The 25845-nt window shown below is 39.5% G+C and overlaps 1 protein-coding gene across 3 annotated transcripts; it reads right to left on the bottom strand.

Annotated features, from left to right (window-relative positions):
• Window positions 1-368: 368 nt before the first annotated feature.
• LOC104217950 (uncharacterized) lies at window positions 369-5778 on the bottom strand. Of its 3 annotated transcripts, none has more exons than XM_009768306.2 (2): window positions 5205-5778; window positions 369-568 (listed from the first exon to the last, which is right to left on the bottom strand). In XM_009768306.2, the coding sequence occupies exons 1-2, from the start codon at window positions 5731-5733 to the stop codon at window positions 534-536; spliced, it is 564 nt and encodes a 187-aa protein (XP_009766608.1). In that variant the 5' UTR covers window positions 5734-5778; the 3' UTR covers window positions 369-533. The 3 variants fall into 3 exon arrangements, 2 of the variants coding, with proteins under 2 accessions (XP_009766608.1, XP_070027689.1); XR_011406545.1 differs by lacking the exon at window positions 369-568 and adding an exon at window positions 764-1784 and having other exon boundaries at window positions 1973-5778; XM_070171588.1 differs by lacking the exon at window positions 369-568 and adding an exon at window positions 764-1784.
• Between the last annotated feature and the right edge of the window lie 20067 nt (window positions 5779-25845).

Genomic DNA, 25845 nt, shown 5'->3' with positions numbered 1-25845 from the left:
AAGAAAGTAATTTCAAAAGGACTTGTCTGTGGTCTATATTCACCAAAAATCTTAGTAACTTTAAAGTTCTTATTAACATAACCTAAACCTTCACACACCAAATTCTTGTACCTATTTACTTGATTCTTTCTTATTGTAGCATATACCAGGTTGTGCTGTGTCACGACCCCAGTTCCCCCTCCGTGAACTGTCGTGATGGCACCTAGTCTCTATGACTAGGTAAGCCTAACAAATGCGGAACATAAACGAAACTTGCGGAAGAAATAATCAAAAACCAAAATAACTAGATGGAAACAATAGTTATAATGTCGCTCGACATATACAACGCAACATTCTCAAACCAAGTACACTATTCCAAAACCCGGAAACTCACGGAAACACAAACCTTCAGAAGATCTAACAGTCTAACTCCAGAATATCTAACAAGAAAGAAAAATATAGAAGGACAATGTTTAACAGCTAGAATAGAAAGGGACTTCTTGGTCTGCAGACGCGGCAGATGTACCTCGAAGTCTCTAGAGTAGTCACCTCCCTCAAGAATGGTAGGCCTGAGTAGCGGTACCTGGATCTGCACATGAAAAACATGCACAAAAGGGGCATGAGTACACCACAGTGGTACTCAGTAAGTACCAAGCCTAACCTCTGTCGGGTAGTGACGAGAAAGGTCAGGAGACTACTGAAATAAAATAAAGAATATAAGACATGACAGTATAAGATAAGCAGTACAGTTGAAAACTTTGTAGTTAAAATTTTATTACCACTTGAAAATATTTACATGTGTAAACAAAAACTCCTAAGTTTGGATAGAATGCCCCAAACTCAGTTCAAACTACTCATTCTACCTGTACCATTATTCATACTATGGGTAAAAGTTTATGTGTTGCATTTCTTTTCTCAATCTAATCTGCATATTGCCTTTACAATGTACTTCTTGAATTACTTGTCTTGTGATGTCTCCACTGCTTCTGTGCTCTTGCTGAAAGATTCTGCAATTCCTTTCAATCCACAGATGATACAATGCTCCTGCCATACTAATTCTATAAATCTCAGCTTTTGATCCCTTACCAGTTACATGTTTTGCGGCCCATTCAACTTCTTCATTCCAACCATATACCTGCCTTGTGATCCCCTACCATGCTAGTAATTTCCCCCATGTGTCTGTTGAGTATTTACAAATAAAGAAGAGATATTGATGATCCCCCATCTCCTGATCACACAAGGGACATATTTGGCTGACTTGTATCCTCCCATTTACTCAATCTGCCTTTGGTATATAATCTTTCCTGAAGTGCTAGGTAGAATATGAAGGTCCATTTCGGGCAGCCTTTGTTATTACATATCAATCTTCTCCAGCTTTCTTTTGGGAAGTCCCCTCGCAATTGGTTATAGATGGTTTTGATGGAGTATCTGCTTGATGTTAGAACCTTTTCTGTCTCCAAACCAGCCTCATCCAGATACTTTGTAGCATGTAATATCTTCTTTACTATCCATGAGGCTTGCTTTGCTTCCACTGTCCAAGGAACCCTCCCTTTTATACAGTAAGCATGTACCCATTGTATCCATAATCTATCCTTCTTTTTGCATACATTTCATAAGTGTTTTAGCAAGGTAGCTTTGTTCCACACACTCATATCAGTAATGTTGAGTCCCCTTGTTGATTTTGGTCTGCACAATTTGTCCCACGCGACTAGAGCTTTCTTACTTGCATTAGTATCTCCTGTCCAAAGAAACTTCCTACATATGGATTCAACATAGTGAATGACCTTCTTTGGTAAAGGAACAATCTGCAACCAAAAGGATTGTATAGCAATCAGTACACTTTTTATCAACTGTAATCTCCCTACATAACTTAAAAACTTCGCAGTCCACTGTTTCGCTCTTCCAAGTATTTTATCCAGTAGATGATGACATTTATTAACTGATAATCATTTTGAACTTAAAGGCACTCCAAGGTATTGAAAGGGAAGTTCACCTATTGTAAAGACAATTTTCTGGAGGATCACTTGTTGTACAGCTATTGATACTCCACCAAAGTACACACAAGTTTTGTTTTGGTTTGCAATAAGTCCTGAAGCTTTTGAGAAATTCTGGAAACATTCATACAGTAGTTGTATAGATATCACATCTCCTCGACAGAACAAGAGCAGATCATCCGCAAAACTGAGCTGAATGATACTCAATTTTTCATACCTAGAATGATAGTTAAAATTTGGCTGCTCTTTCAGTTTTTTCAGTATCATCGTCAAGTATTCCATTGCTAAATAAAGAGTAGATGAGACATAGGGTCACCTTGTCTCACCCCTCTCTTAGTTGCAAATGGTACAGTTGGACTTCTATTGATAGTTATGGAATATGATACTGTTCTAATGCACTCCATGATTCATCCTATAAACTCTTTGGGGAAGCATAAGCCTATAAGAACTTGTTCCAGGAATACCCATTCAAGGGAGTCATACGCTTTTTGCATGTCGTTCTTGATTATACATCTAGGTGAGATCCCTTTCCTACCATAGCCCTTTACCAACTCATGATTGAGTAGGATGTTATCTGTCAAGACTCTTCCAGGGACAAAAGCTGTTTGGCTATCATCTACCAAAGTATCCATCATTTGCATCAATCTACTTGTTAACATTTTGGAATTAATCTTGTATAGAATGGTACAACAGGAGATTGGCATGTATTCCCTGATCAAAGCTGGATTGTTAACTTTGGCGGATAAAGTAATTGTTGTAGTGTTTATTGGGTTAAACATGTTTCCTGTACTAAAGCAATCCAGTACTACTCTTACAATATCTTCACCAGTGATATGCCATACTTTTTTGAAAAAATATGCATTAAAACCATCCCCTCCAGGTGCTTTCATGTCATCAATTCCTTTCAGTGCTTGACATACATCTTCTCTCGTAAAAGAAGTAACACGTTATATTTGCTGGCTTCTTGTAAGAACTGTTCCATTCTTTATCTATTCGGGGTGAATATCATGAACACTTTGACTTGCAGTCCCTAATAGCTGTTTGTAAATCCAAATTATTTCATCTTCTAATCTTTGGATTTGTCATCACATTTCCGTTACTATCTATGAGCTTTGTTATCTGATTCTGCACCTTTCTCCCCTTCATGCTAGAAAAGAAATATGCACTATTTGTATCTCCCAATTGTAGCCATTGTACTCTAGATTTCTGTTTATAAATTGATTCTTCAATCTTATCCCATTTCAAAAGTTGAAATAGGAGGTTCTTTTCCTCTTCGAACAAACTGTTTGGAGAATTGGAATTCCTCATTCTCCCTTGTGTGTCTTTCAGCTTCTCTCTGATGGATTTAATCTTCTCTGCTATATTCATAAATTCTTTCCTATTCAACTTCTTTAAAGCTGATTTTATAATTTTTAAATTCTGCCATATAGTTGCCATACTTCCTTCATGTAAGCACCAGTTAGCCTCTACTATCTTTCCTAAGTCAGGATAATCTGCCATACAGTTATAGAATTTAAAAGGCCTCTTCTTTTTATCATTGTTTCCCTCAACCTCCATCACATGAACTTGTAGAGAAGGCATAGCTTTCATCCAGTGGTCATTCATAATTGCCCTATCTATTCTACTAAAACATGGCTATTAGTCCATGTATATGATTTATCAACAGTTGGTAATTCTGTCAAACTACAATCTTTCATCAATGCTCTGAAGTCCTTAGTTTCATGATCCTGCACTTCTCTGCCATGAACTCTATCTTCAGCCCCCAAAATTGCATTGAAATCTCCCATTATCAACCAAGGTCCCATAATTTGGCCCTCTATGTCCCTAAGCATATCCTATAAAAAAATTCTATCCTGCACAGTATGCAACCCATAAACTACTGAGAATTGAAACTCCTTAGTGATGTGATAAACTTTAACATGTCCATGGATAATCTGATCAGATCTCTCCATGACTGTAAAACATATAACATTTGGATTCCAAATTACCCATATCCTACTCTTGCATAAATTTGACACATTATGACACCAATTCCACCCCGGCATAATTTTCTCTATAATCTGAGTAGCTTTTGTTTTATGAACTCGATGCTCACTTATTGATATCATAGTCATCTTATTTTCCTTCAAAAACACCCCTAACTCTTTGTGCTTAAACAACTTATTAAAACCCCTTACATTCCATGTCACTATCATTCTGATACTTTGGAATGATTTTGTGGTAACACCTTTGTCGCAACCCCTCTACTTGAACTACATTCTGCCATTTCAGTTCTTTTGAAACTTTGTTCTTGCCCTACTTGAACTAGTTTGTTAAATCCATTAAGAACTATTATGTGTTGTCCAGATGTTGGTATTTTCTGCCCTTTTGCTTCTGATTTACTCTTCACTTGTTGCCATACATCTCCACCTTCCATCGTTTGATTTTTTATACTGTGGTTCTCAGCATTGTTATCTTGCACTTACCTTTAAGCTAGGTTCTGTAGTTTACCTCAACATTAATGGGCTTCCATTCTGTCCTCTATTTTGGAACTTTCATGTGCTGTTGTTGGCCTATTTTGCTCTCCACCACTACTGCTTGGGGCCGTTGTTTTTGGTAATTATGACTAATTTGTATACACCTTGCACAATTTGTGGGTTTCCAATCATACCATATTTTCTGCTCAATCATTTTTCCATTTGGATCTTTTATCTTGATGACATTTGGAAGCTCCCTGGTTACATCAATCTTTACAAGAATTCTTGCATATGAAATCTCATTTACATTTGACGTACAGGTATCAACATATATGGGTTTCCCTAAACCACTCCCAAATTTACTTAATGCATTTTCACTCCAACAAGTCAATGGTAGATTAGGAAGTTTTACCATATCGGAATTGTTTTCGGGTCTTCAACATCAAAATCGAAATCTGTGGTCCAAGACTTAATAATAGTTGGTCGATTGTTCAACATATGAGGTCCTGAGTACATCACCAGATTCCTCTTTTCCAAGCATGAAAATTTAATCACAAAATACCCAACATTGTGATAATATACTTTTTTTTTTCTGAGAACTCCCTATGTGCTGCTACAAACCTCTCTATAGACCCAATTACAGGTGAGCCACCAATAATATATGATATTGCAGCATATTTCCATTTTTCAATCTCACTGCCTATATCCTCTTATACCAATTCCACAATCGTCTCTCCCTCAACAATCGCAAGAGGTATTAAAGTTAGATCCATACCTCGTGCTGCCATTTTATTCTCCTCAAATAACGTCCACCATGCCTTTCCTCCTGGTTGTCCTGGTTCCAGTTGTAGCTTACAATGTGCTCCCCCAATGTTAGTTACTATTTCATTGGCTTTGTCACATTGAGCTTGCTTCAATTGGTGATCTGTAACTTTAATTTGCTTCTGCCCTGTTTCCTTTGAGCTTAGATCAGCCTGCATGTGTATCGGAGTTATCCATGTTGGTGTTAGGGTTCTGGAACCTTCACTTCGCAAAGGAAGTGTTGGCCAAATCTCCAAATTATTTGTTACATGTTCCTTTCTCTTGGTGCCTACTGGTTCCTCGGTCACTTTCCTTGTGTTAATGGTGGAATTGCCCCCACTTACCACTGCCTTTGTCGATAAACTAGCAATGTTTCCTCCAGTCTCTAGGTTTTTTGGTGTTACCATACGTATTGCTTCTAAGTTCCTTCCCTCCATGAAATTGTTATCTTCCTCTATCAATTGTTTTGTAGCTTTTGACGGTCGACCTTGTGCTCTCCCCATTTTCGGTGAGCACAAGTTAGCATTTCACGCTAACGTAGGCTGAGAGAGGAGAGAGAACACTCTAAATGAAGTATTTTTTGGCATCTCTAACATTTATTTAAATCATATGTTACTATTAGTTGTTGACTTTTATGTTTTTATTTCATTTTACTGCAAATGTTATGCTTACCTAGTCGTAGAGACTAGCTACCATCACGGCAACTCACTGAGGGAGAATTTGGATCGTGACAAGTTGGTATTAGAGCTCTAAGGTTCATAGGTATCGTGAGTCACAAGCAGGCTTAGAATAGTCTCACGGATCGGTGCGGAGACGTCCATATTTATCTTCGGGAGGCTATGGAACTGTTAGGAAAATTTCACTTCCTTAATTTCCTTGTCGTACGAAATTTTTTGACTTCAAAATTCTAAAATTTTTGTCCTCTATTCTCTCGCAGATGTTGAGGACACGTACAACCAGAAATGACCAAGCCCCCTCGCCCCCCTGCTAGAGTTGCCAGAGGCTAGAGCCGGGGTAGAGACCGAGGATGTCCATGTAGGGTAGCTAGAGTACCCGCATGAGCTTCCACAGAGGAGCCACCAATTTCTCCAATCATAGCGCAAGCACCTGAGACGCCTACTTCTACTACACCAGCTCATCAAGAGACCATTGCACAATTCATGAGCATATTTAGTGCTCTAGCTAAGAAAGGTTGATTCCCCTTGGTCCTGCCATATCTCAGGCCGAGGGAGGAGCATAGACTCCCGTCGCCCGCACCCTAGAGCAGCGGGTTCAGGTCGATCAGATTCCTTAGGTTATACTGGTGCCACCTTCAGCCCAGTTCAGCCCGAGGGTAGGGCAGCAATTTCAAATGAGGAGCAACATAGGCTCGAGAGGTACCAAAAGTACCACCCTCCTACTTTCAATGGTTTGGCGACAGAGGATCCTCAAGTCTTTCTAGAGGAGTGCCACCGTATCCTCCGTACTATGGGCATAGCGCAGTCGAGTAGGGTTTCTTTCACTGCATTTCAGCTTAGAGGAGCAGCCTATCACTTGTGGCATGCTTAGGAGTTGGACAGTCTGGCTGAAGCAGCTTCACTTACATGGACTCAGTTCTCGGATATGTTTTTGAGGGTGTATGTCCCCAGAGCCTCAGAGATGCATGGCACACCGAGTTTTAGCAGTCGCGCCAGGGTGTTATAACTGTGTCGGAGTATGCCATTCATTTCAGTGACTTGGCTAGACATGCACCGGCCTTGGTTTCTACTATTCGAGAAAGGGTTTGTCAGTTTATTGAGAGGCTCCATCCCAGCATCAGGACTAGCATGGCCCGAGAGTTAGATATGGATATCTCGTATTAGTAGGTTGTGAGTATTTCTAGGAGAGTGGAGGGCATGGTTACTCGGGAGAGAAAGGAGAGAGAGGTCTCGAGAGTCTAGCCATTATTCTGGTGCTCGTTCCCTAGCTACAGTTCGACATTGTAGGGGCTATTTGAGTCGCCCAGTTAATTCAGTTGTTCTAGCCGCTAGTGGTATTTAGATACTCCTAGACCTCATGAGCCTTATTATGAACTGCCAGTATCTAGTGTGCCTCCTGTACGGGATGCTTTCAGCGGTCAGTCTTGCAGACCTGGCCCGAGCTAGCCATAGCAGCCATACCCCCCTCCCCCCAAAGCTTGTTTTGAGTGTAGAGACACTTGCCATGTGGTGAGGGATTGCCCTATACTTAGGTGAGGTGCACCTCCATAGACTTCTTAGGCACTACGTGCTCCATCGAGTCCTCGGGCCATTATTCCAGCATGAGCCACTACTCCACCTGCCCAGCCAGCTCAAGGTGGAAGTCGGGGCGGTAAAGGTCACCCTAGAGGGGGAGGCCAAGACATATAATATGCCTTTCCTGCTTGCAGTTGATTCTGACTCTATCATTACAGGTATTATTCTAGTCTGGCATAGAGATGTGTCCGTTTTGTTTGATCTAGGCTCCACTTATTCCTATGTGCATCTTATTTTGCCCCATACGTAGGCATATCTCGTGATTTATAAGTTCTACTATTCATGTGTCTACACCCGTGGGATATTCTATTATTGTTGACCGTGTGCATCAGTTGTTTTTGATTGTTATTAGTGGTTTTAAGACAAGAGCTGATTTATTATTGCTCAGTATGGTAGATTTTGATATTATCTTGGGCATAGACTGGTTGACGCCCCATTACGCTATTCTTTATTGCCAGGCCAAGACCATGACGCTAGCTATCCCAGGCTTACCGCAGTTAGAGTGGAGGGGTACCTTAGATTGCACTCCCAGCTGAGTTATTTTATTTCTTAAAGCTCAACGAATGGTTGAGAAGGGGTGTGATGCGTATCTAGCTTATGTGAGATATGCCAGTATTGATACCCCTACAGTTGAGTCAGTCCCAGTAGTGAGGGATTCCCCTGATGTATTTCTAGTTGATATTTCAGGCATGCCGCCCGATAGAGAAATCGAATTTGGTATTGATTTGTTGCTGGGCACTTAGCCCATCTATATTCCTCCATATCGTATGGCCCCTACTGAGTTGAAAGAGTTGAAGGAACAGTTATAAGAATTGTATGATAAGGGCTTCATTCGGTCTAGTATGTTACCTTGGGGTACTCTTGTCTTGTTTGCTAAGAAAAGGGATGGTTCTATGCGTATGTGCATTGATTATCGCCAGTTGAACAAAGTCACAGTGAAGAACATGTATCCTTTACCTAGTATTGATGACCTATTTGATTAGTTATAGAGTGATAGAGTGTTTTCCAAGATCGATTTGTGTTCAGGTTATCATCAGTTGAAGATTCGGGAGCCGGATATCCCGAAAACTGCTTTCAGCACTCGGTATGGTCACTACGAGTTCCTTGAGATGTCATTTTGGCTGACAATGCCCCAACGACATTAATGCATTTGATGCACAATATATTTCAGCCCTATCTTAATGCTTTCATCATTGTGTTTATTAATGACATTCTAGTGTACTCCCGGAGCCAGGAGTACCTAAGGACTGTGCTCCAAACCTTGAGAGAAAAGAAATTATGCAAAATTCTTGAAATATGAGTTCTGGTTGGATTCAGTGTCATTTTTGGGTTACGTAGTGTCTAGTCAAGGGATCAAGGTGGATCCGAAGAAGGTGGAAACATTACAAAGTTGGCCCAGACCGTCCACAACTATGGAGATCCGGAATGTTTTGGTTTGGTGGGGTATTACCATCAATTTGTTGAGGGATTCTCTTCTGTTACAACTCCTATGACTAGGGGGACCCAGAAGGGTGCTCCGTTCTGGTGGACAGAGGAGTATGATTAGAGCTTTTAAAAGCTCAAGACAGCATTGACTACAATCCTAGTATTGGTATTGCCTACAGGTTTGGAGTCTTATACTGTCTATTCTAATGCGTCGTAGATTAGTATTAGTGCGGTGTTGATGCAAGACTGTAGGGTGATTGCCTACACATATAGATAGCTGAAGGTGCATGAAAAGAACTATCATGTCCACAACCTTGAGTTAGCATCTATTGTTCATGCCTTGAATATTTGGCGACACTATTTGTATGGTGTCCCTTATGAGATTTACACTGATCATCGAAGTTTGCAGCATCTATCTCAGTAGAAGGATCTTAACTTGCATCAGCGGAGGTGGTTAGAGCTTCTTAAGGATTATGATATTACCATTTTATACCATCCCGGGAAGGCCTTGAGTCACAGGGCAGGAAGTTTGAGGAGCTTAGTATATTTGCCAATAGTAGAGAGGCCATTGACATTAGATGCTTAGGCCTTGGCCAACCAGTTTGTTAGATTGGATGTTTCTGGACCGAGTCGAGTTTTAGCCTGTGTGGCCTCTCAGGCTTCTCTTTATGATCGTATCAGGGAGCGTCAGTATGATGACCCCCATTCTCTTGTCCTTAAGAACACGGTTCAGCACGATGATGCTAAGGAGGTCAATATTGGGGATGATGTTGCATTGAGGATGCAGGGCAGGCTATATGTTGCCAATATAGATGGATTGCATGAGTTGATTCTTCAGGAGGCTCACAGCTAGCGGCACTCCATTCATTTGGGTGCCACGAAGATATATTAGGACTTGAGACAACATTATTGGTGGAGTAGAATGAAAAAGGACATAGAGGAATATGTATCCCGGTGTCGAAATTGCCAGTAGGTGAAGTATGAGCATCAACGGCCAGGTAGATTGCTTCAGAAGTTAGAAATTTCGAAGTGGAAATGGGAGCGAATCTCTATGGATATCATTATTGGACTCTCATGGACTCAGCGAAAGTTTGATGCAGTTTGGATAATTGTGGATAGACTGACCAAGTTAGCTCATTTCATTCCTGTGATGACTATTTATTCTTCCGAGCAGCTGGTTCGAGTTTATATCTGCGAGATTGTCAGGCTTCATGTCGTGCCAGTATCTATCATCTCTGACGGGGGTACGCAGTTTACATCACGGTTCTGGAGGGCCATACAAAAGGAGTTAGGTACTCTGGTTGAGTTGAGCATAGAAATTCACCCTCAGACAGACGGACAGTCCGAGCACACTATTCAAATTCTATAGGATATGCTTTGTGCATGCGTGATGGAATTTGGAGGTTTTTGGGATCAGTTGTTGCCACTTGTGGAGTTTTCCTACAACAACAGTTATTAGCCCAACATTCAGATGGCACCGTATGCGGCTCTGTATGGTAGGCAGTGTCGGTCCCCAGTAGGCTAGTTCGAGCCGGGCGAGGCCAGATTATTGGGTAAGAACTTGGTTCAGGATGCCTTAAAGAAGGTTAAGGTTATTTAGGATAGGCTTCGCACAGCCTAGTCTAGACAAAAAAGATATACGGATTGGAAGGGTTGTGAGGTTGCATTCATGGTTGGAGAGCGGGTCTTGCTCTGGGTTTTGCCTATGAAGGGCGTCATGAGGTTTGGAAAGAAGGGCAAGCTGAGCCCAGGTTTCATTGGTCCATTTGAGGTGTTTCAACGAGTTGGGGAGGTTGCTTATGAGCTTGCCTTACCTCCAAGTCCAGCAGGTGTTCATCTGGTATTCCATGTTTCTATGCTCCAGAGGTATCACAGTAATCCGTCTCATGTGTTGGATTTCAACTCAGTCTAGTTGGACAAGGGTCTATCTTATGTTGAGGAGCCAGTGGCTATTTTGGATAGGCAGGTTCAAAAGTTGAGGTCAAAGAATATTTTTTCAGTAAAGGTTCAGTGGAGGTGTCAGCCGGTCGAGAAGGCGACCTGGGAGACCAAGCATGATATGCGCAACCGTTATTCTCCTTTTTTTCACCACTTTAGGTACATCTCTATGCTCTTTTGAAGACAAATGATTGTTTTAAGAGGGGGAAGATGTAACGACCCGGCCGGTTGTTTTGAGAGTTATATCCCTAGTCCCCTATTTTCTGCTTCCCCCATATTTTTTTTTTGCTTATGTGAATTTCCAGGAGGTTTTGTTTTTTGTTTCGGAGTATTTTGGGACACTTAGTCCCTAAATGGAAACTTAAGTCTTATGATTTTTTACCATAGTCAGAACTATGTGAAGATGACTCCGAAATGGAGTTTCGTCGATTCTGTTATCTTCGTTGGGTGATTTTGGACTTAGGGGCATATCCGGATTTTGTTTTAGAGGTCTGCACCTAATTTAGGCTTGAAATGGGAAAAGTTAATTTTTTGGAGATTTTGACCGATAATGTACTTTTTGATATCGGGGTCAGATTCCGACTTCGGAAGTTAGAGTGGATCCGCAATGTCGAATATGACTTGTGTGCAAAATTTGAGAACAATCGGACATGGTTTGATAGGTTTCGGCATCGGTTGTAGAAATTTGAAGTATCAAGTTCTTTAAGTTTGAATTGGAGGGTGATTCGTGATTTTAGCGTTGTTTGATATGATTTTACGGCTCGACAAAGTTTGTATGTTGTTGTAGGACTAGTAGGTATGTTTGGTTGGGGTCTCGAGGGCCTCGGGTGAGTTTCAGATGCTTAACGGATCATTTGGATTTGTGTTGGAATGGCTGAAGTTGTTGCACCTGTTGTAATCACACCTGTGCAAGATTGACTGCAGGTGCGAGCCTGCAAAAGCGAGCCAATAGATGCAGGTGCGGTTGTAGAAGATTTGTCAATGGCCGCAGGTGCGAGAAGGGAGCCGCATGTGCGCAACCGCAGATGCGAAAGCTTGAGCTCCGAAGCGGAGAGGCCATGGAGGCTTGGGATCGCAGAAGCGGAAGGGTCTCCATAAAAGCAGGATCGCAGGTGCGGTCCCTGGTCTGCAAAAGTGAAAACCATGGCCATAAGTGGAATCCGCACCTGCGATAGAAATTCCGCAGGTGCTGTGTCGCAGATGCGACTAAGAGCCCGCATGTGCGAAATCGCTGGGCAGAAAGGGGCCAAGTTCGAGGGTTTTATCCCATTTTTAATTTTGGGACTTTGGGAGCTTGGATTGGGGGATTATTTGAGGTATTTTAATATAAAGCTTTTAGGCAACTATTCTTAACTCCTTTATGGTTATATTCCACTAATATATGGTTGATTTCATCATTTAAATTCGGATTTGGGTTGAAAATCTAGGGAAAATGGGAAGAAGTTCTTCAACTAAGATTTTGGGTTTTGATTGAGATGTTGACATCGAATTTGGGTAATTTTGGTACGAGTGAACTTGTGAGTGAATGGGTGTTCATATTTTGTAACTTTTATCTGATTCCGAGACGTGGGCCAGGGGAGACTTTTTAGGGCGATTTTCTAATTTCTTGCTTTAATTTTAATTTTATTAACTAAATTAGTTTATTTATAATTATATTTATGATATGTAATTGATTTTGGCTAGATTTTGACCATTCAGAGTCGGATATTTATGGAAAAGGCATTGTTATCAAGTGATTGATCTTGGTTCGAGGTAAGTGGCTTGCCTAACCTTGTGTGGGGGAACTACTCTTACGATTTGGTACTGTTGTGATACTCCATTTTTCACTGAGTAATAACATCTCTCTTCTTATTTGAGTTATACCAGTATGTGTAATTATCCCATTTAGCTTAGAATAGCATGTCTACGTCTCTTAAATGCTTATCTAAACTCGGTGCAGTATACTTAGTGGATTTTTCTGCTTTTCTCTTGGTTTGTACTTTGTCTAAATTGTAGGATCAATGTTGTAACTATTATTTATATTATTTGAGCTACGTATTTACTTTAGGACTATGGAACGGTATTCCGGGAGATGCCTTGCATATTTACTTTGGGCCAACGGGGCGGTATCCCCGGAGATCCCCCTGCAGATTTACTTTGGGACTACCGAACTGTACTCCGGGAGATCCCCCTACACATTTATGTTTTGGACTACGAGACGCTATCTCGGGAGAACCCTTGTTGCTATCTCTATGTATTGTAGTGCCATCCTTTTGTGATTTTCCTTTTAGTTAAATTTTAGTCTTTATTTTACTGCGATATTTTGTTCCTTATTATTATTTATATATATATATAGGGTCCTGACCCGACCTCGTCACTAATTGATCGAGGTTAGGCTTGGCACTTACTAGATACCGTTGTGGTGTACTCATGCTACTCTTATGCACATATTTTTTTGTGCAGATCCAGGTACCTCCTACTAGCCTCACTTTTAGTTGCGCAGTCGCTGTTTTTCCGGAGACTTTAAGGTACATCTGCCCGCGTTCGCAAACCTTGGAGTCCCCATCTATCCCCTTATGTTGACTCTTCCATTACTTTATTAGACACTGATGTATAGAACAGTTAGAAATTCTAAGAAGTTTGTGACTTACGGTGTTTCGGGTCTTAGGAGAGTTTGTGTATATTTCGAGAGTCGATTATTGTATATGTCGAGCAACATCTCTAATGTTTATTTAAATCATCTATTACTGTTAGTTGTTGACTTTTATGTTTTCATTTTATTTTTCGTAAATGTTAGGTTTACCTAGTCGTAGAGACTAGGTGACGTTATGGCAAATCACGGAGAGATAATTTGGATCATGACATTGCACTAGATTAAATTAACTCATCCCATTTCTTTTAACCGGATTTACTTCAAAAAAACCACTACCTGACCCAACATCAAAAGCCCAAGCATGTAGTTCAAACAACATACTACAAAAGGCTATAACTTGTAGAACTCATACCAATTTGCTTCCTTAAATATTTCTTATTCAACCATATAAATCTATGGACTTGGGGTTTATGGTAGTATAGATGAGAATTTTTCTGCCTTTAACTTAAAGCATGAGAATTTGCTAAACATTTACAAATTTATACCTCAGAATTCATGGAAAAAAACACAATCAGAAAGATCCCTTAAATAAATAAATAAATTAAAGAAAAAAAGCTTTATAAGGAAGGACATCACATCCCAATTCTAAAAATGCCCTTTTCATCTAGTAAAAACAAAATAAAGGTGATCAGTGTACCAAGTAAAAAATCTCACTCTAATTGTAAAAGTTCACTTGTTAGTGATAAACACTAGAAACAAAGGACGAGGCAGCAATGTATGGTCAGTAGTCGTCGGAGGTTCGCCGGAGCTACAAATGGATGGCTAGAGTTTCAACAATCTATTTCATTTTCGGATCTGATAAATAAAACTAAAATATGAAGAAAAACAGTGAGCAATGACTCGCCAAAAAATATATTCCTAGTCTGATCCAGTAAAATCCCGACCCTAAGCTTTTAGATCTTTGACCTCTTATATATATTTCTCTAGATTTGTGTATAAATATATGTGTAGATATAGAAAAAGGAGAAAAGAAGGTACGAGGTGACAATCTGAAGATTCTCCATAGTTTTCGACAAGTTTGTTGGTGGAAATACTGGCCATGATCATAACAGTGAGATGAAGGAGAAGAGGGAGGAAAAGAGGAGAGAAAGCTGTTGTGGAGTGGTCTTTGGATCGAGCAATGGTTTTTTTGAATTGAATCGGGTTAAAAGAAAGGGGATAGGTCGATTTAATCTGGTGTGGCCACGTGACATTCTATCTCAAATAAGGGTATATTTCTTTCATAATATAATGGTAGGGTTTGAAATGACCAAATAGTATAACGAATGATATATATTAACTATTTTTGATAGTGCAAGGATATATATATGAGCCTTTTCCATTTATTTTATTGTTGAAATAGAGTAGGTCGCGGTAAATAATCAGGAAAGAAAAGTAGATGAAGAAGAGTCTTTTTGTTGTGTTGGAATTTGTAACCCTTTGTGTTAAGTAAGTTAAAGGTGAAATTGTAATAATTTGTCTACCACTTCAACCCACAATAGTTGAAATAGATTGGTAAGTTTTGCAAAATTCATTAATTTTTCCAATGTTAAAGGGAATAATGTATTGACATAGTTACACAAATTTAGGTTAAAAAATGTATAAATAAGGAATTAAATGCATGATAAGTGTTAGGATTGAAATAATTAGGTGTCATGCGGAAGCCAGTAAAGCAAACCTTAAAGGATGATAAATCATACAACAAAGTAAAATATGTCAAAATAGACACAATCATTTAACGCGGTTCGGTCAATTGACCTACGTCCACAAGCGGAGATGAGCAACCCACTATACAAAAGAGAGTATAAAATATAGAGAGAATAACCTCACAAAGAAGCACACACAAGTGACAGCATAATACTTGTTTCACAAATTCTCCCCTTAAATAAGACACTCAAATGTCTTATAGCTACATTGTGGATGCTACTAAATGAGAAGTAAGGATCCTCAATTTATAGAAGTATAAAATCTTTTCCTCAAGAAAAATGACTGGCCAAATATTTTCCTTTTTGTAAAAGGAAAAATCAATTATGATAAATATGTTGTCCTTCCTTCAAGGAATAGGAAACTCAAACAAACTAAGAAATTCAGGACAAATACCTAAAATATTCATAGACATCAATGTGCTTACAATAATTTTTAGTATGATAATAGTAATAATAGTGTCATTAATTTGAGGATATGATTTCATCCAATTTAAAACGTTTTTATCATCCATTCACTTGAGTCGTCAATATGGGCTTGGTTTACTGGGTTGTCCCGATCCAACCCGTGATTTAATAAGGTTGGGCTAAGATTTTTAGAGCCCATTTAAAACGAGGCTTTAAAGCCTGATCCAAGTTAGCCCGTGGCCCATGAGACTTGACCGAGGTTGGGCTGGGCGGATCCATGGGCATAATAATGTATTTAATTAAAAATATAAAAAACATAGGGAATTAAAAATATGTAATGACCCGATCGGTCATTTTGTGTAATTGGTGCCCCATTTCCCCTTTTGACGCTTTACACATGTGTGTTTATTATTTTATGACTTGCGGGGTTCGTTAGGCTCGTTCCATGAAGCTTTCAAGTTGATTTGGACCCTTGATTCTTGACTTAGAAGTTTAAATTAGAAAATATTGATCAAACTTTGACTTTTATGAAAACGACTCCGGAACCATATTTTGATGGCTCCAATAGCTTTGTATCGTGATTCGAACTTGGGCATATGCCCGAAATTGATTTTGAAACTTCGTAGGTTGATTTGTGTTGATTTACAAAAATTTGGCAATATGAAGTTGAAAAGTTTGAACGTGGGTTGACTTTTAGCTATTGATCTTGGAATTTGATTTTCAGAGTTGGAATAGGTCAGTTATCGTATTTGAAACTTGTCTGCAAAATTTGGTGTCATTAAGAGTCAAGTTGATAGGATTCAAACGTTTAATTGTAATTCTAGAAGTTCCTGAAAATTTCTTTGAAATTCATGTGTTTTAGAGTTCAATTCGTAGTTTTAGATGTTATTTTTTATTTTGATCACGTGAGCGAATTCGTATGATATTTTTGGACTTGTGTGGAGGATTGGTTTAGAGACCCGATGGCTTGGATAAGTTTCGGATAAGTTCCAGAGTGATCTGGCCTAAAATTACAAAAATCTGGTGTTTGGTTCTCTGGTGTCGCAATTGCGAATACTAGGGTCGCATTTGCGAGCTTATCATGGGGGAGGCTCTGGTATTGTAATTACGATACCTCGCTCGCAATTGCGAACTAGCTTCAGGTAAGGTAAGCATTTACAACAAAACAATCGCATTTGCGATAGAGACTGCGAAGCTAGAGTCGCAATTGCAACCTCCTCATAGGGCTGATAGCGACCACATTTGTGAGAAATGCTTCGCAATTGCAAAGGTTCACAATTACAAACCCATGTCGCAAATATGACATTTGCAGCTGATCAAAATGGCTAAAAGTCGTGATTTCATCGCTCATTCCTATATTTTTGAACTCTAGACTCAGTAAGAGGCGATTTGGAGAGGGGATTTTCACCTAAATACCTTGGGTAAGTAATTCTAATCATATTCCATCAACATATCTTAGATTTTAACATCAAAATCATATGAATCAAAGTGAAAATATGTGAAACTTGGTCAAGTTTTTAAAAAATAAGAACTTAAATTTTGAGAGTCGATTTAGAATCGAATTTTGAAACTAATTACATACATGAACTCGTAGGGTCATGGATAGTCGGAATATACCATTGGACTCGAGCTTTGACTGGGCGGGCCCCAGGTTGATTATTGTTGACTTTTTGGAAAATGTATAAAGTTCTTAGCTTTATCTATCGCAAATGATTTTCCTAGCATTGTTTGATAATATTAAGTCGATTTTGGTTAGATTTGAGCCGTGTGGAGGCGAATTATAAGGAAAAAGCTATTTTTGAAAGTTGATTTGTCCTAGTGGGAGACCGAGCACGACATGCGGAGTCAGTATCCTCATCTATTCACCATTTCAGGTTTGACCTTATGCACATTCGAGGACAATTGTTTGTTTTAAGAAGGAGAGACTAACGATCCAATCATTCATTTTGAGTAATTGCGCCTCGTTTCCCCTTTTCATGCTTCACAAATGTGTGTTTATAATTTTATAACTTGCGGGTTCAGTTAGTTTTGTTCTAGGGAGCTTTCGGGTTGATTTTGACCCTTGATTCTTGACTTAGAGGTTTAAGTTGGAAAATATTGACCAAACTTTAACTTTTGTAAAAATGATCCCAGAACCGTGTTTTAATGGCACCGATAGCTTTGTATCGTGATTTCGGATTTGGGCGTCTGCTCGGAATTGATTTTGTAAGTCCGTAGGTTGATTTGGGTTGATTTACCGAAATTTGGCAATTTAAAGTTGAAAAGTTTGACCGTATGTTGACTTTTAGCTATCGAGCTCAAAATTTGATTTTGGGACGTGGAATAGGTATGTTATTTGGAAGTTGTCTAAAAAATTTGGTGTTGTTTGGAGTTGAGTTGATAGGATTCGGATTTTTAGTTGTAATTCTAGAAGTTCTTGAAAATTTCTTTGAATTTCATGCGTTTTAGAGTTCAATTTGCAGTTTTAGATGTTATTTTTGTATTTTAATCGCTCGAGCAAGTTCGTATGATACTTTTAGACTTGTGTGGAGGTTTTGTTTAGAGCCCCGAAGGTTCGGATAAGTTTTGGACATGTTCCGGAACGGTTTGGAGTAAAATTGCAAAAATCTGGTGTCTTGTGTCGCAATTGCGAACATCAGGGTCACATTTGCGAGCTTAGAAGGGGGCCTCAAGAATCGCAATTGCGATACCTAGCTCGCAATTTCGAAGTACCTTCGGGTAGAGGATAGTTCGCATTTGCGACTAAACAAATGCATTTGCGATGGACACAGGCTTCACAAATGCGAAGCCAGGGTCATAATTGCGACCTCTTCGTAAAGCTGGCAATGGTTGCAGTTGCGAGAAATGCTTCGCAATTGCGAAGGTACGCAATTTATTACCTATGTCGCAAATGCGATATCTGTATCTGATCAAAAGGGATGGAAAGTCGGGATTTCATCTCTCATTCCCATATTTTTTAACACTAGACTCAGTATGAGGTGATTTGGAGAGAGAATTTTCACCTACAAACCTTGGGTAATAATTCTAATCTATTTATAATGATATTACATCAACAAATCTTAGATTTTAACATCAAAATCATATGAAAATTTGTAAACTTTGTTAAGTTTTTAAAAAATAAGAAATTGACTTTTGAGAGTTGATTTGTACTCGAATTTTGAAACTATTCATATATATGAACTCGTAGGGTTAGGGTAATCGGAATCTACCATTGGACCCGGGCTTTGACCGGTCAGGCCCCGAGTTAAGTTTTTGGAAAATGTATAAAGATCTTAGTTTTATCTATTGTAAATGATTTGTCTAGCGTTGTTTGACGATATTAAGTCGATTTTGTATATTAGAGCCATGTGGATAAGGTAAAAGCTATATTAGAGTATTGAATTAGCCTAGTTGAGGTAAGTATCTTGCCTAGCTTTGTATAGGAGAACTACCCCTTAGGATTGTATTGATTGATTTATTTGTTCTATGTGAAAGTCATGTACGCAAGGTGACGAGTGGGTATACGGGTTGTACGTGGTAATTGACCGGTTTAGGTTATTTAGATTATTTCCACGCTTTAATTGAAATGTCATATCATGTTCTAAATTCTCATAGTCAATTTATCATTATTTGTGTTATTCTATCCTTACATGCCTTAATTGACTTGTTTAACACTTATTCTACATCCTACATGATAAATTGCTCTCATGGTTTAGTTGAACTTGTTGCCTCTTTTATTGTTACATGCTACCTGTTCATTGTTAATTATCATTATTTGAAGTTATTATTCATGTTATCTCTTTCCTTGTTGATTTTCATTGTTTGAAGTCATTGTTATACATTATCTTTTCCCTTGTGAGTCATTCTTATTTAATATCATGGTCATATATTATCTCATTGGTGAGTTGTAGGTGTTGAGGTTGTGAAAGTCGTTATCACATTGAGACAGAATTGTTATTGTTGAAACATCTTCCTTGTTGGAAATTTTGCATTCATTGGTGTTATTGATATTCTTGTACCCTTTATGGTGGAGCCATGGGTTACTGTAATGGAAATATTGATATTGTTGATTGTTGGCAAGTTATGATATATGGCACTTGTGACGCGAGTTGTTATTATGATATGATATTGATACTCATGCGGCAGTATAAGGCTTGGTATTAATGTGCATGCGGCGATATAAGGTGTGATTTATGAGCGTGTTACTTGTAGGAGAACTACGTAAAGCCACGCGACATCACAATGTGGGACAAAGTGCGTGCAGCAATTTCGAAAAAAAAAACTATTTTCAAAATCTATTTTAAATGTAAGGCTCACGCGGCGGTGTAAGGAAAGATTGCGATTAAAATTGTGAAATATGAATACGAGGTAGTACCTCTTGGTGATTCTTGATTTATACGATGCAGTACCTCGGTAGTGATTTTTATTGTATACGAGGCGGTACCTCATTGTGATTCTTGTTGTTTAACTCATTGTGCAAGTAGTTTTGGTGGAAACGTTTCTTATTGTGTTGTCCTTCCTTATGTAGCAGTTGGTGTCTGTATATGACCATTTTGGTTCTCTTTAGCCACTTCTTTTATGTTACATCCATGTCTAATTTTCGGTATCAGTTCATGTTATTATTTCGTTTCGTATCAGTTATTTCTCCGCTTTCCATTATTATTCGTTCTTATGATTTTATTCTGTTTATTTATATCCTAGTAGGTGTCTTGATCCGACCTCGTCACTACTCTACCGAGGTTAGGCCTGATATGTCATAACCCTAAACCCAGATCCGATCATTATGGCTTCTCTCGTGAAGAAAAGGTCAGCCGGCTTAACACCCAATACATTTTCAACAATTATAATAACATAATTTAAGTCATTAACATGATAATAATCCTAAAATAAAAGTGAACTAGTACATTTTTCGAAAAAACCAACACAGCCGGACATTAGGGTGTCACCAGTCATGAGCATCTAAACATGTGTCTAAGAGTCTGAAAGAGTTTATACAGTCTATTACAGAACTAGAAACAGAAAGTAAGATAGGAGGGAGAAACACTAGGCTGCGAACGCCGAGCAGCTACCTAGTGGACTCCGAATAGCCTGCTGGGAGCAATCAACCCTCACTGGCGGGACCTGAAGCTCCTGAATCTGCACACAGGGTGCGAGAAGTAAATTGAGTACTCCAACTCAGTGAGTAATAACAATAAATGAAGACTGGGCGATAAGAAATCACGTAAAATACAACAACATGCTATAAAGAAGCAGTGAAAAACCAATAAAATGCAATAAAATAGTGAAATCTTATAAAAGCACCTTAGTTCAGTATAAGCTTCTTTAAACACCTTTTTAACAGTTAAACAAGTAAATGAAAAGCAGCGAGAAAAGATAAACACATAAAATCCGCCTCTCGGGCACAATGTCAATAGAATCAGCCCCTCGGGCAATAACATGGAACAACACCAGCCCCTCGGGCTATATCACATATCACACTAGGTACCTGCGTTTATTGGATGTGTACAAACTTCGGAAAAGGCCCCTTACGACCCAAGTGCAATATCAAGCCATCTCGTGGCATAATCAATATGCTTTCGGCCTCATATCAAGCCACCTTGTGGCGTAAAACTCAGGCACTCGGCCTCCTAATCATAATCAATACAACATTGTTGTGGCGTGCAGCCTGATCCCATAATAATCCTTACAACACAGGCCCTCGGCCCAACTCAATCAGAAATCTCTAAAAGCCACTCGGGCACAGTAACATATAATGCTCAACCCAAAATATCATTTAAAGTGTTAAAATGGAGTAAACATGACTGAGTTATTAAAATAGTAAAATATAGCATGAATGAGTACAAGTATAAAGTCAAAACAGTGAGGAAATAGTAGTAAAAATCCCCTAAGGGTCCAAAATAGTTGGCACGAGGTCCAATATGGCCTTCAGCCCAAAACATGACGATGGCAAAAAGTTTTCAATCAAATACGCAGTAAAACAATCATACAGGATGGACTAAGTCACAATCCCCAATGGTGCACGACCCCACACTCATCATCTAGCGTGTGTGTCACCTTAATATAGCACTATGATGTAAAATTCGGGGTTTCATACTCTCAGGACAATATTTACAATCATTACTCACCTTGATCCGGTCCAAATTCTAACTCGCGATGCCCTTACCTCTCGAATCGGCCTCAAGATGCTCCAAATCTAACCAAAATCATTGCAAAACCATCAAAATATGCTAAGGGAACAAAGCCCACTCGAAAGAAATTACAACACAAATCTCAAAATTGGCCAAACCCGACCCCCGGGCCCATGTCTTGGATACCGATAAAAATTACATCAATAGACTCCTTATCGCTCCCCAAGTTTATTCATATCAAAATCACCAAAATCCAACCACAAATGATCCCTCAAATCCCTAATTTTAGGTCTCCAATTATAAGCCCTAGTTCTGCAATATTTAGGCTTAAATCTAACAATATCCATGATTAATTAGGTAGAAGTTGCATTAGGATTGAGTATTAAGTCCATGAATCTTACCTCCAAGTGTTACCCCTTGATTCTCTCTTCAATCCTCTTAAAAAAGCTTCAAAATCGCCCAAAAATGGAGAAACTTAGGCTAAAAATCGCGGAAATGAGTTTTTCAGACATTCTGCCCAGTCATTTAAATCCTTTTTCGCGAACGTGGTCAAAGACTTGCGTTCGCGAAGCACAACCTGACATTGACCACAATTTCCTTCTTCGTGAACGCGATTCCCCTCTCGCGAACGCAAAGGCTTAACTCCTCAACTCATCGCGAATGCGGCTCCCCTCTAGCGAACGCGTAGCTCAATGACTCCAGCCCTTCGTGAACGCGAGACCTCCCTCGCGAACATGAAGGACAAACCTTCAGCCTCACATGCTAACCCTTCGCGAACGCGAGGGCCCACTCGCGAACGCGAAGGCGAACTGTCTGCAACATCAACAACAGAATTTCTACAACTTTATCCAACTTGAAATGGTTCGTTTAACCACCCGAAACACACCCGAGGCCCTCGATACCTCAACCAAACATGCCAACATATCCCATAACATCATTTAAACATGTTCCAACCTTCGGAATGCTCAAAACAACATCAAAACACCAAATTTGCATCAAATTCAAGCCTAACAATTCCAAAATCCGCTTTCGATCAAAAAGTCTATCAAACCACGTCCGAATGACCTGAAATTTTGCACACACATCCCAAATGACACAACAGACCTTCTGCAACTCCTAGAATTCCATTCCGACCCTTATATCAAAATCTCACCTATCAACCAAAAAACGCCAAAATTTCAATTTCGCCAATTCAAGCCTAAATCTACTCCGAACCTCCAAAACACATTTTGATCACGCTCGTAAGTCCTAAATCACCTACCAAAGTTATCCGAACCATCAGAACTCACATCCGAGCCTTTTAACACATAAGTCACATCCAGTTGACTTTTTCAACTTAAGTTTCCTCAAAAGAGACTAACTGTCTCAAACCATACCAAAACCTCTCCGAACCCGAACCAACCAACCCGATGACACATAGCACCACTAAAGAAGAAAATAAAAAGCAGAAATGGGTGAAACAGAGAGGTAACTCATGAAACGACCAGTCGGGTCATTACATCCCCCCCCTCTTAAACAAACGTTCGTCCTCGAACGAGTCAAGAAATATACCTGAAGCCTCAAAGAGGTGAGGATATCTGCTCTGCATCTCCCGCTCGGTCTCCTAGGTAGCCTCCTCCACGGGCCGACCTCTCCACTACACTTTCACTGAAGCAATATCCTTTGATCTTAACTTCCGAACCTGACGCTCCTAAATAGCTACTGGCTCCACATCATAAGTCAAATCATCATCCAACTGAACTGTGCTGAAATACATAACATGAGACGGGTCCCTAATATACTTCCAGAGCATAGAAATATGAAATACCGGATGCATACTCGACAAGATGGGTGGGAAAGAAAGCTCATAAGCCACCTCCTCAATCCTCTGAAGCACCTCGAAAGGCCCAATGAACCGAGGACTCAATTTACCCTTCTTCCCAAATCTCATAACGCCCTTCATGGGTGAAACCTTCAACAGAACCTTCTCACCAACCATGCAGGACACATCTGAACCTTCTTGTCAGCATAACTCTTTTGTCTCGACTGCATAGTATAAAGCCACTCCTGAATTAACTTCACCTTTTCTAAAGCATCCTACACCAAGTCTGTCCTCAATAGCCTAGCCTCACCAGGCTCAAACCAACCAACTGGAGATCTACACTGCCTCCCATACAAAGCCTCATATGGAGCCATCTGAATACTCGACTGGTAGTTGTTGTTATAAGCAAACTCTACTAGCAGTAGAAACTGAACCCATGACCCTCAAAAATCAATTACACAAGCACGCAACATGTCCTCCATTATCTAAATAGTGCGCTCGACTACCCGTCCGTCTAATGGTGAAAAGTTGTGCTCAACTCAACCTGAGTACCCAACTCTCACTGTAGGACCCCCAAAACTGTGAAGTAAACTAAGTGCCCCTATCTGAAATGATAGAAACTGGGACACCATGCAAACAAACAATCTCCCGGATATAGATCTCTGCCAACCGCTCTGAAGAATAGGTAGTACACACATGAATGAAGTGTGCAGACTTGTTCAGCCATTCCACAATCACCCAAATAGCATCAAACTTCTTCAAAGTCCGTGGGAGCCCAAATACAAAGTCCATGGTGATCCTCTCCCACTTCTACTCTGGAATATTTATCTGCTGAAGCAAGTCACCCGGTCTTTGATGCTCATATTTTACCTTCTGGCAATTGAGACATTGAGCTATAAATCCCACAGTGTCCTTCTTCATTCTCCTTTACCAATAATGGTATCTCAGATCCTGATACATATTCGCGAAACTCGGATGAATGGAATACCTTGAGTTATGGGCCACCTCCAGAATCAATTCCCGAAGCCCATCTACATTGGGCACACATATACGGCCCTGCATCCTCAACACTCCATCATCACCAATAGTCACATCTCTGGCATCATCGTCATGAGCTATGTACTTAATGACAAGCAATTGAGGATCATCATACTGGCGCTCTCTGATGCGATCAAATAAGGAAGTCCGAGAAATCACACAAGCTAATACCCGACTGGGCTCCGAAATATCCAACCTCACGAACCGATTGGCCAGGGCATGAACATCAATTGCAAGAGGTCTCTCCCCAACTAGAATATATGCCAAACTCCCCATACTCACCGTGTTCCTACGCAAGGCATCGGCCACCACATTGGCCTTCCCCGGATCGTAGAAGATAGTAATATCATAATCCTTTAGCAACTCCAACCATCTTTGCTGCCTCAAATTGAGATCATTCTGCTTGAACAAGTGCTGGAGGCTACAATGATCACTAAACACCTCACAAGACACAACATACAAATAATGCCTCCAAATCTTCAACGCGTAAACAATGGCAGCCAACTCCAAATCATGAACAGGGTAGTTCTTCTCATGGGGCTTCAACTGACGAGAAGTATAAGCAATAACTCTACCATCATGTTGATACCCAATTTTTTCCTATATATTTTGTAATATGCAAATACCTTCAAAATAGCATATATATGTATATATAAGTATGTCCAAGTGTTTTATTATTTTTCCTTAATTCTGAAATGTTTTAAACCAATTTATTTCTCTATTTTTTATCCATAAAACACAATAATTATTTCCAAAATTATTATTTTTGGTAATTTGTTTATTGGACTTTTACATTTATACTAAAATATATCTAAGAGAATTTTTGCATATTTTTACAAAATTATTTAGTATTTTTAAAGGCAAAATTGTATAATTGCGATATTAGCCTCCTTTAGGATTTAATTGCGTTTGTGTTCATGAAAATTAAGTCCAGTATTTTTAATTTGATAAATATTTGTCATAAATTGTTTTAGAACTTTTAATTTATTTTTACAAATTAATTTACTATTTTTGTAAAATAAATAGGGAAAATGGCTATTTAAAATCTAGCAGGATTTCATTTCATTTTCAGCCTAATTTGAACCCCAATTTGAACCCAATTTGCCCCAACCCAATTTCAAATTAAACCGGCCCAGACCCGGATCCCCACCTAACCCTTTAAATACCAGCCGTTGATCATTTAGATCAATGGTCATCGGCTACCCTTACCATTTTTAACCCAAACCAACCCCTTATCCTAATTCACTTCCCACCTACCGCCGCCCTTGAAACCCCCTCCTCTCTCAACTCTCTATAAAACTCTCATGAACCCTAGCCGCCACCCTTTTACCC

This window comes from Nicotiana sylvestris, chromosome 4, assembly GCF_000393655.2.
Source record: "Nicotiana sylvestris chromosome 4, ASM39365v2, whole genome shotgun sequence".
Classification (NCBI taxonomy): domain Eukaryota; kingdom Viridiplantae; phylum Streptophyta; class Magnoliopsida; order Solanales; family Solanaceae; genus Nicotiana; species Nicotiana sylvestris.
This window is presented reverse-complemented; position numbering and strand designations above follow the sequence as displayed.